Source organism: Marmota flaviventris, chromosome 6 (genome assembly GCF_047511675.1).
Source record: "Marmota flaviventris isolate mMarFla1 chromosome 6, mMarFla1.hap1, whole genome shotgun sequence".
NCBI lineage: Eukaryota > Metazoa > Chordata > Mammalia > Rodentia > Sciuridae > Marmota > Marmota flaviventris.
In genome coordinates, this window is record NC_092503.1 from 30,789,762 (window position 1) to 30,802,291 (window position 12,530).

Consider the following 12,530-nt stretch of genomic DNA (forward strand, 5'->3'; position numbering starts at 1 on the left):
TTGAAATATTTATCAAAGTCTGAAAACTAGCTACTATCTTTTTGCCATGTAAAGAATTTAATTTAAATCCTAAAAATCTATGGGTTATTAGGTAACTAAATTTTTATATATGTTTACTCCTTCAACTTGCTCTGATCAATGTGCCTGTCGCTGGGTCAAATTAACCGCATAATAAATTTTTTAGTCATTAGAAAAACCACGTGTTGTCCACGTATGTACCTTTTCGTGCCAAATTATGAAAAATATCAGGAAAAAAAAACCCACTGACATTCTTTACATTTAATCTTACATTCTTACATTCTTTAGAATGTAAGATTAGAGCATCAGTTGATAAAAAAAAACACAGCCCACTGTTACCATAAACAACTAAAGTCTTGTTCACTTTTCTCCTTTTTACATACTGAACCCCGAGAAGAGGGGCAAACACAGAAAGAGCAACAGACAGCAAACCAGAGGGGCAAATCCACACACCCAAACGCATGCAGTGTACCATCGTCTCCCATACTTGTTGCGGAAGAGGGGGTGTTGCAACTCAGTAACCAGTCTGCTGTATTTAAAACAGTCATGTTGTCCCCTGAGAACAGGAACAGTATAAGAGTTCATTGTCTGAATGCCTGCTCAGTGTACATGAGTAATCTTCAATGTCTGTGCTGGTTTCTGACCTTTAGCCAAATTAGCACTGCACTGTATAACTTCTGCATTTTGGTGTACCCAGATCTGTTTTAGTTCAGTAAATATATGTACAGGACGATTTGTGAACTTCAAAGTCTGATTTCAGAGGATTTTTCAATCTTATTAGTATCCTATTACAAGTTTAAATGTAAATGTCCATACTTTAGTCATCACTAAATATTCTTATATATTTGCAATCCCATAATTAATTAGCTGAAATTACAGATGCATGTTTAGAGACAAAGAAACACTATAAACAAGGAGAATGTTAATCTGCAAAGGGTTTGGTATAAAACATTATTAAGTACAGGTAAGTTGCAATGCACACAACTTGACAAAGAACAGTTTAGACTGCACAGTTATATTAAATGGGAAGAAGTGTAGAAAATTTATAGATATTTATTCAAAATTTAAAAGAAAATATGATGTGGCAAATGCTGATATCTGATAATAAGAATAGTTTACAAACTAAACCAAATTTCATATAAATTTTACTTTATTGATGAGACTAGACTTACGAGATTTTAAAATGGTTGTGAATAATTGAAATGCAATTTATATCATATTTATGAGAGTGTATGTATGTATATAGTCAATATATACATATGCTAGTACAAGAATTGGATCATATGTTCTGACAAGTTGAATGCATTCTATAAAAAAATTATATTTAAAAAACCAGAATTTTAGACAGACTAGTTGTTGTTGTGGAATAATTATGGCCTAATGAAATGAGAAAGTATCTAGAAAAAATACAATCCTTTTTTAAAGAAGTGCTAAGTATTATGGTATTATTCTCTTTGAAAAGAAAATACAGCAGATATGCATATTTTTGTATTTCCAAGATCATTTTTAAGAAAAAACATTCTTTACGAAAAATTTTGGGTAATCTCTTTTAAATCAAAATAAAACCCAAAAGTGGCATAAGTGGTGTGTGTGTGTGTGTGTTTATGTGTGTGTGTGTGTGTGTGTGTGTATTTGTACTAACAGAGTTCAAATCTTTTGATAAAAACTTTTAAATTAGTTGAAATATTTATAAGGAATAAGTAAAAACACAAAAAGAAAACCTTCTGTAGGCCCTCAAAATGTTGCTCAGGACTATCTGTTCTCTCTGAATGTTTCCACTATGGAGGAAGAACATATATTTCAAGAAAATCAACAGAATGATAAATGACATACTAACTCTATATTCCTAGGATATACTGCTGAACTGATAATAAGATAATCCTTTATTAGCAGAATCCTAATGTAAAATTAAAGCAAACAATGAGATATGATTCTGGGTATCTCTGGGGTGATACACTTACCTCCAGTTCCATTCGTAGTGACTGATGTGCTGCTGAGATTGGATTTATCCAGTTTGGAGCTACCAGCAGTATCACTAGGTCCAACAAGAGTATGAGGACTTGCTAGGTCCTGCATTTCCATAGACCTGTTGGAGTAGGAAGCAACAGAGCAAAAGTTGAAACTTCAAAAATTATTTTTTATTAAATTATATACATGATTCCATTTAGTACATGTGTGATCTCACAATAAATAAAGCCAATAGCTGAAACCTCTTTGTTAACCAGGTGAAAATACAGTCTATTAAAAATAAATAAATGAATAAGAAAAGCTTCCACAGTGATTTAGTTCTCATAATTTGATTGTTATTTGTAATCCTAAAAGTATTCCACATTATGAAGAAAAAAAAAAGCAGATTCTTTCATCTTAGCAGTTGATATGAACATCTACCTTCCTAAATTGTTCACCTCTGGTATAAATATGAAGAAACAGTGAAAACAGTCAATTCCCATAATTTGGCATACCCTGTCACCATTAAGGAAGAATTCAGTAACCAGAAATAAACTGGGAACTCAAAACCAGAACAGAAGCTTCTAGCTGACCTCATTGACCTAGGTGGCTGAAAAATGAGCCAAAGGCCTGAGAGCTGGAGTTGTAACACTTCTAATATCCATCCAGGAACAGGAGACTTTGATATATGTTTGTTTCAGAGAATGTGCTAGAATTGAGACCCTAAATAAAACTGGGATTCTTTTTTTTAAAGAGAGAGAGAGAGATGAGAGAGAGAGAGAGAGAGAGAGAGAGAGAGAGAGAGAGAGAGAATTTTTTTTAATATTTATTTTTTAGTTTTCTGTGGATACAACATCTTTGTTTGTATGTGGTGCTGAGGATCGAACCCAGGCCGCAAACATGCCAGGCGAGTGCACTACCGCTTGAACCACATCCCCAGCCCCAAGCTGGGATTCTTAAAAATGATAACCCTCTTCTAAAAAGGAACCTAGAAAAAAATTATTGCTCAGTGGTCCAAAGAAGCCAAACATGCTTTTATGAAAGAAAGGAAGCACAGATAAACAAAAATAGAGAATAATTTTTTTCACCTATGACCTGAATTAAAAAGGAAAAAAAAAAATACTATGGGGTGATTTCAGCTGAAAGAAAGAAACCAAATGAAATCTAAGATGTGCAGGAGGGAATGAAGAGTAACATAAATGTAAGAATGCAGGTAAATGTCAAAGATTATCTTCTATGCTCCTCTTAAATAATTAAAGACAGCTTTTTGAAGCAAAAATATGCTTCTATCTTTGAAGCAAAAATATGACACTATATTGTGAGATTTATAATATGCTATAGAAGTGAAATAAATGATAACAACACAAAAGATGGTCAAGTGAATGAAGTTGTATTTTCTAAGGTTTCTCCATTTGGCTTTAAATATTATATTAAACTTGGATAAATAGTAAGTTTAGGGTACATAATATAACTCCTGTCATTAAATATTAATAAGAAAAAAATATCAATAAATACAATAAAAAGCCATTAGGTCAATTAAAATAAAAACATAAAGAAATGACTGATCTCAATGAAGTCAGGAAAAGAGAAAGAAATAGCATATGAGAAAAATGGAAAATACACAGAAAAATGGCACACCCACCTAACCCCATTGATGATTACACTAAGTTTCAAGGGATTAGACACTCCAACAGAAAGCCAAGGTCATCATCTTGTACTACACAACTGACATTTAGCTATAGGAGAGTTACAAGAAGCATTTTCAACTATACACTGTAATGACACAGTGCACCACCCACACATTCAGATCTAGGCCTGAAGAACTCATTCCTATAGCTGCTGGGAGTGTTGCCAACTGATAGCTCTCAACTGAGTTCCTTTCCAGGACTTGCTTCAACTAACAGATTCTATGTGCCCAAGATCACATCCCTTTTGGGGTCAGCCCTCGAATACTGACAGGTCAATGTAGGAGTATAAACACTTTCTCCTGCTCCAAGGTGCATCCTAGTCTAGGGCATCCATAAAACCAGCTGAGCCTTTGTTGCAATTGAACAACCAAAGTTTCCTAGTCCAACTTTTCTTCCTTCCTTCTCCCAAAAGGTATTGATACTGAAAGCACATCCCAAATACACCCTGTGCATGAAATCTCCATGTCAGAGTCTGCTTCCTAGGAACTCTAAAAGAGTGGGAAGACCCAAGTACGTTGAGAGTAAAGGGGAATAAAGGCAAATTATATACCATGCAAATGAAAATTAACAGCAAAGAGATGTTTAGGCTATAATGCTATCACACAAATGGGTTTCAAGATGATAGAGAGAAATTAGAAAATGATGAAAACCAAAAAAGTTTCTCAGGAAAACTGGACCACCCAAACTGTGCAGGTACCTATAAGCAGAACTTCAAATTACCCTGAAGGAGAAACGGACATAACTAAAAGATGAAACAGGCAAGTCCATATTCATAGTTTGAGCTTCCTTTTATTCATTTATTTTTGGTAGCAGGGATGAGCCCAGGGGCACTTAATCACTGAGCTACATCCTCAGCCCTTTTATTTTGAGACAGAGCTAAGTTGCTGAGGCTGGCTTTGAACTTGCAATTCTCCTGTGTCCAGAACCAGTGGGATCACAGGCATACGCCACCAAGCCCACCATGGTTGGAGCTTTTATAATATACTTTTAATAATAACTAAAAGAAAAAAAATTGACAAAAATTAGTTTAAAATGCATACAAAAGATTTGAATAGCATTATTGCCAATGTGACCTAATTACCAGTTTGCTTTAGGATGCTAACAACAAGGATTGTAGAAAATAGGCTAGTTTCAAGCATACCTGGAATGCACACAAAGGACTATACCAGTATGTTTTAACATGGAAATCTTATAGAGAATGATATCTGATCACAATGAATTAATTTAGAAAGTAAACGTAATAAAATATATATAAAAAAGTCCCTAACATTTGAAATTGAAACACCATATCTAAGCAATCTTTAAGTCATAGAAGAATCCAAAAACAAATATAAAAAATAATTAGGACAAAACAATAATGAAAACTTTAAAACCTGTGGTATATAGATAAAGTAGTGGTTAGTGAGAAATGTATATTAAAAAGGACAAAGTTTTAGAAGTATGTGATCTAAGTTTCTACCTTAAGAAACTAGAGAAAGAAAAACAAATCGAAGAGAAAGTAAGTAGATTTTTATTCTTTTTATTTTTATAAAAAATAAAAATTGGTAGGTAAAAAATACATGAACAAGACATAAAATTTACAAATTTTATGGATTTTTCTGATAAATCCAGAAAATGATCATTAGAGATACTAATGACATTAAAAGGATATAGAAATATTATAAGTATTATGCCAGTGAATTCAACAATGGACAAAGTTGGTGACTTTCTTGAAAGACATTGTTAAAAACCCGACCCCAATAAAAAAATTGAAATTCCAGAGCATGTGTGAGGCATTGAGTTCCACTCTTAGCAATACACACACACACACACACACACACACACACACACACACACACGAAAAATTGAAATATAAATGATCAACTGAAGAAACTGAATTGTCACTTTCAGAAAAGAAAACTCTAGAGTCATATGATTTCCTTTGCGAACGCTAGCAAACATTTTAAGAAAAAAATACTAACAATCTTTTACAATTTCTGTTGGACAAAAACAAGAGAGAATGTTTTTTACTATTGTAGGAGACCAGAATGACCCTGACCCAGAATCTGACAAAGATAATCTCAAGAAGAAAGTTATGGATCCATATTACTTATAAACAAAGATAAAAAATATGGAACCAAGCATCACATCCAATCCAACAGTAAAAGGATAAACACATCATGACCATGTGTGATTCATCCCAGGAATGCAAAGCTGATTTAACATTGGGAAATCAATGTAATTCAATATATTAACAGAATATTATTTCATGGGTACAAAAATTACTTGACAATATTCATCATCCATTTGTGTCTAAGTTCTTGGCAACCTAGGAAATGAAGCATTTTCCTTTCATCTGATAAGAACTGTTTATGAAAAATCTTCAGTTTATATCATATTTAATGATGAAATATTAAATTCTTTCAGCAATGAGGCAAAGATGTCTGCTTTTCTCTCTTCAGCACATTTTACTAGCAATCTTGGCCAACACAAGGCAAAAATAAATAAATAAAATGGTGAAGAGTAAGAGTGTAGAGTATAGAAAGATAAAACTATAATTCACATATGACAATTGTTTACATAGAGAATTTTTAAAAATCTATCAAAAAACTCTAATATTACTAAAACTGGTAAATAAATTTATCAAAGTTACATAGATAAGGACTTTGCCATTACTAAATAAAACATGAACTAAAAATATCTGAAACTTCAGCAAATGACTCTTCAAATACTGAAATTTCAAAATAGTGGTTATTCATCTTTAAGAAGCACTGAATGGTCAGACACTCAACTGTCAGGCAGAACTTTCCTATTGGGGAAAATAAAACAAAACAAAACAGAAATGCTATGCTTTAGTCTCTACAGTATGTGTGTGTGTGTGTGTGTGTGTGTGTGTGTACACTCAAATATATAATGTTCAGAATACTATAAATATTCTGAAACATAAGAAGCAGAAAATGACTGGTATAGTGGTGCATGCCTGCAATCCCAGCTCCTGGGGAGGCTAAAGCAGGAGAATGGCAAATTTGGGGCCAGTGCCTGGGCAACTTAGAGAGACCTTGTCTCAAAATAAAATTTAAAAGGGCTGGGAATGAGTTCAGAGGTTAGAGCACTCTTCGGTTAAATAAATAACTAGTACCTAATCAAAGAGAGAGAAGTGGGGGCAGAAGAGTCATTCCTAGTAGAGTGTAAAAAATAGTAAATGGCAGACCTGAATATGGTCCAGGTTTTGGAATTATCCAACAGGGCATAGATGAGCCTCCATGCCTAGATACAGAGTTAAGTATTGTCACCTCAAGGTGCTGGGGGAGGTAAACACTGTTTCTACAGATCTACTGGGAAAATACAATTGGAAATGAACTCCTGGCTTCCCCTAGACTCTGCCCTGTGTACTGAAAAAAAATTATTTGTACCCTAACAGTTTTTCTGAGTGAGTTCTTTTAGTCAATTAACGTAGCTAAGGATGATCTTGGGGACACCCCAAGCACAGCCCTACAATTATTGAACTGTATTTTCACTAGAGTCATTAACTGCACCTCAACATAAGCACATAACTCTCTTCTGAACTGATGCAATGGATACTTGGAATTTGAGAGGATGAGGAAGCTAGAATTTGTGATATGAAAAAAATTGTGGTTGGGACCTGCTCTAAGGAGTTCCAGAAGTCTGTGCAGAATGTCCTGGAGATTCTACTGAATATTAAGTGGTGCCTGTTGAGGGTAACATTCTATGAGGCTGGGCAATGAACCATCAGGGACCTGGTAAGCAGAACAATTCTGAGAAATCACACAGAGTCTCAGTGACGTTGGCTCTCAGTGGAAAATCCCATAAGAGCTCAGCTTCAGTTTTTGGCTCCAGTGAAATCCAGACTCCTGAACAAAGTTTACAAACAACTCTCAATAAAGCCAAGCTGATCTATAAGCAAGTTAATGGTCTACCAGAACAAGGAGAACACTTTTTAAAAGAAACAAAAAATCAAGCACTCAGTACTGTAAAATCTCTTATTATCCAATTAAAAATTATTAGGCATGTAAAGAAGCCAGAAATACAATCCATTAAGCAGATAACATCAGAAAATAAAAACAAAACAAATTCATAAATAGCAAAGCTGGTGGAAATAGCAGACAATGACATGAAGATATAAATATTAAATACAGTTAAAAAGTGAGAGGCAAGTATGGACATAGAACGGAAAAGTAAGATATCAATAAACTGAAAAGTTGAATTGAAAGTTGCAACAAGAAAACTTTTACTGGAGAGAATTAACAATGGATTATAAAAAAAAAAGAAGAGTGACCTTGAAGATAAAACACAAGAAAATATTATTCAACCTAAGAATAAAATGAACAGCCAGGCAAGGTGGTGCACACCTGTAATCCCAGCGACTCAGGAAGCTGAGGCAGAAGGATTGCGAGTCAGCCTCAGCAAATTGAGGTGCTAAGCAACTCAGTTGAGATCCTGTCTTTAAATAAAAAAAATCAAAATAGAGCTGGGGATGTGGCTCAGGGGTTGAGTGCCCCTGAGTTCAATTCCTGGCACCCACACCACTACCACAAAAAAAAAAAAAAAAAAACAATGAATTTACAGAACCTTTGTGTGCCTGGGAATAATATCAAGAAACTTCACCTGTGTGCAACTGAAGTACCAGAAAGAGAGAAGAAGAGAGGTGACAAAAAAATACATTTAAAGAAATGAAGGTTGAATATTTTACAAATATGTTGACATACACCACTGAAGCAGGATACACTATATATGTGTACACATGTGTGCCTCTACTCACATGAAATGCAAACTCAGGTACATCACAAAATACATCATTCAAAGCCAGTGATAAAGACTAAAAATTAAAAATAAAATAAAAACAATCAAATAAATAGTTCACAGACTTTTTTTTTTTTTTTGGTGAGAAATAATGCAAGCCAGAAAACAATGGGATCAAGATGGGAGGAAGAAAATATGTCACCTTAGAAGTTTATATCAAGGAAAGTTATCCCTCAACAATGAAAGTAAAACAAAGACAAAGATTTTTTTTTTTTAAATGACCTGAAGAGCCAATCCAAGAATGTTAAAGGAAATTGCTCAAGCTCAAGAGAAATGATCACACAAAGCCAGGGATTTTTCTCAGTTTTATTCACAAAAGAATTCTGAATGTCTGAACAGGTATCTGGAACACGGTAGTTTCTCAACAGATACTTGATGAATGAATGGATGGATGGTTGGATGAATAATATGATGTGTCACACATAGCTATCTTAGACAAAGCTGTGAAATCAAGTGTAAACAAGGTAAATTTAAGATGTTTTAAAGTACGAAATGGGTTTTAATGGCAGTCAGGAATCACAAGATTTACCAACTTCAGTGAAAAGAGAAGAAAAACATATATGAAATTCAAAAACAAGGATGATGTCAAAAACCGTAAGACCTGAAAAAGTAGTATCTGTTAACAGACTTCATTACAGTGAACAATGATTTCATTATCTCCCACAGGACCTACTCAGCCCAAAGACAATGAATTTACTTAAAGTATTTTTTAAGTTGTTGATGGACCTTTATTTTATTTATTTATATGCAGTGCTGAGAATCAAATCCAGTATCTCACACGTGCTAGGCAAGTGCTCTACCACTGAGTCACAACCCCAGTCCTAAGATATAGAATTTAATGGATCAAGTTAATGATTGCTCACTACATGGGAAGCTCTGTCACAGGTGTTGGGATTACTGAGTGAAGCAAACATGATCTACCTACCCTCAAAGAGCTGACAATCTAAGTTGAATAGGCAGAGTCTGTGCATAGAAACTTAAGGTTTAAAATAGTAAGTGTCCACTGAGAGGAACACACGAAGCAATGTGAACTTTTAGACTCAAAGTTTCTGGCTGGATTAGCTGGATTTTGATGGATTCAAATAAAAGATCCTAGGGGAGGCCTCTGGTCAATGGTATCACTGAAGCCCCAAAGTAGTGTAGGGGCTCCTGGCCAACTTGGACCACGTGCAAAATGAGTAAGCCAGGAAAATCAGTCAGGAATGAAAGAATGGAGCACACACCACAGAGAGGAATGAAGAGGAAATAGAAAATGTTACTTCAGCAAAACAAAAAGATCTCCAGCAAAATAAACATAGCCTTAGCATGTTACATTCCAGTGCACAGGAAACCGAAATGCAATTATTTGGTTCTTTACAGTTTAGCCTTTTTTGCTCAAATTTGTTCTAGTGGGTTAGTGTTTCTTACAACTAAAAGATCCTTAAGAGAACAGAAATGTATTATTGCTACCAAAAATATACAGTAAGAATATTTCTGGACTTCCTTAAGTATGCTATGTAATTAATTTAATCATGAAACTTCAGATACTTTTGAAGTTAAATTTACACAAAATATATAAAATGTGAAGTTTACCTTAGGTTTAATAAAATGATTAACGGGCACCAATTTTTCCTGAGTACATTTTGCATGATACATTCTATGCTTGATACTTCATACATATATTATCTCCTTTCATTTCAAAATGACCCACTGATACATACATTATTATCAGCCTTTTCTAGATGAAGAAACTGAGTCTCAGAGAGGACATACAGAATGCTAGCCACACTAGAGAATTTGTACTCATTCATTTATGATGCCAGAGCCCAGGTTATATTGCACGTTGTTTGTTTCTAATTTTTAAGTGATTTTAATTCTTCCACACTGCAAAACCATATCTCTGAAATAAAACACTTTTAGAATATTTTTCAAAAAATTAGCATCTACCTTGATCTAGCTAAATCTACCTTGATCATTATGATACTTAAAGTTGATCCTCTTTCCCTCCCAAGGTATCTATTTCCACCCCTTTTTAATGATCTTCATGTCATCAGGCCATGTAAATACTAGCATCTGTCTGGACAATATAAAAAAGTGAACTGTTCCACAGATATAAAAACTCACTTACAAAAACAAATGAAAGAATTTGGAGGATACATGCAAATGGCGTATTGATCCTTTATGCATATTTTTTTTCTGCAGTATAGGTGCAATGTATTTCTATTAGCATGACATATCTTCTTCAAACTAAGGAAGGGCAAGATGTACATTTGTAAACATTAGAATTTGCTCTGACTCAGAAACCATGAATCATTCCGCACAGATCCTGGTAATGAGTCATAGCCCTTGTTTATTTATAGACTAGACTGACTCCATCAGTTGATCATGACCCAAGAAATGCAAAAGCATCCTAGACTCTCAAAGATACTCTCATGCCAGCTTTTCTTCTTTACATAAATTAGGCAGTATGGATGTATTGTTTATTCCCCGCATTCTCAGTCCATTTACTTAGCAAATTTGCATTTTTGACCAGGGGAATGAATTTAAGACAGGAGTTCTGGTATTTGATTTGCTACTAACACCCTTTTCTGTGCAACAAAAGCTTCAGCTGAAAAGTAAAGCATCTACTTCACCCTCAAGTAATTAAAATGTACAGCTTTATTAGAGCAGGGATTGCTTTCTATTTTGCTCATTGCCTCCCCCCCACACTTTAGAATAGTGCAGTGTATTTAGTGTATGCTAATGAATAGGACTAGAAATAGTGTGTGCTAATAAAATAGGACTAGAAATAAAAAGATGAAAAGATTTGAATTATTTGGACTCAAATGTAGTTCAGCAAATAATTCTTGAACATCTAGAAACACAAAGTATCATAAGAGAGCTTGTAGGCTACTGGTAAAACTCTGATGAGACTGTGTATACAATTTTCATTTTATTCCATGTGAAGTTTGAGATGTCCCAAATGAATGAGGTAGGTGTGTGGGGAGAGGCAGGGGACTCTGCATGGACACAGAAAGAGTTTGTGAAAAATAAATCTAAAAAAGCAACTTGGTCAACCTACATGAGGTGAAAAAAACACAAGAGCAAGTCACCACTGGTGCCAGTTCCTATTTCCTGGGAAAAGGACAGGCCTTTAGAAACATCAGGTAACAATACCCAGTCACCATGTAAGAACATACTTCAGATTAGGAGACACAGCTCCTCTGCTGCAGAGTGACTGCGTCAGTGACGATGTGGACAGGCACTGCCAACAGGAGGACCTCATTTTCATTAAAGGACATCTAATGTGCTTTCAGAGACTGAGATTCAATTATTTTAGCAGGTAGATAATTTGACTTTGTACCTATTGTGTCAGTCCTTTTTAATTTTTAAGTTCCACTTAAAAATAATCATTTCTACTCTTGCAAAATTCTCGTTTGTTCATCTTGCATAATATTTGTTCCTTATGAGGAATGTATTTTCCTTGAGGACCTCACCAACCCATGTTTCCCAACACAGCCAGATCTGAGGTCAGTTCTGGAGACAGGAGACAAGGGACTTCAAGAGGAAGACCAGGGATCAGGGAAGTAGGCTATGCAAAGAAGGGGAGCTGTACCCAAAATCTGCCACCGACCTCATGCCTGTCACTGAGGCCAGCATGAATGCTTGCAGTGCAAGTGACCCATCTGCCAGGGTGACCTCAGGCCCTGGAGCAACAGCAAATAAAGCCATGAACATACTGTTCTCTGGACACTTTCACAGTCCTTCCTTTCCAGGGCTTGCAGCTCTCGACCTGCGACCTGCAATGCTGGCCCTTTCTTAGCTAAGACTCTTTAACAACTTATTTTGCTAAAACATGTTCAATCTTTATTCCGCCAAGAATGTGAGTAAATATTTCAAAATAATAGGAGCATTTCTCTAACTTTTGATTTTCAAAAGCCTCTCTTCATTGGAAAACAAAGAACTCGACAAAAATCCAACAGATCCTTCAAGCATTATTTGAATGGTACAGGAGTCAAGTTTCTGTCAGATCAGTTACAAACCATGGTTAATGAAGCAGGAAATTATTTTCCTCTAAGCAAGTAGTAGGGTAAAGCCAGAAGGCCACAACCAAAACAT

The 12,530-nt window shown here is 35.0% G+C and overlaps 1 protein-coding gene across 4 annotated transcripts in view; it reads right to left on the reverse strand.

Moving 5' to 3' along the window:
- Eya4 (EYA transcriptional coactivator and phosphatase 4) overlaps positions 1–2,100 on the reverse strand; it is a 65,671-nt gene extending 63,571 nt beyond the window's left edge. For all 4 annotated transcript variants that reach the window (XM_027938485.1, XM_027938484.1, XM_027938483.1 and 1 more), the window contains exon 1: positions 1,980–2,100. In XM_027938485.1, coding sequence (XP_027794286.1) covers positions 1,980–2,100 — 121 coding nt within the window. The remainder of the gene's footprint in view (positions 1–1,979) is intronic.
- Between the last annotated feature and the right edge of the window lie 10,430 nt (positions 2,101–12,530).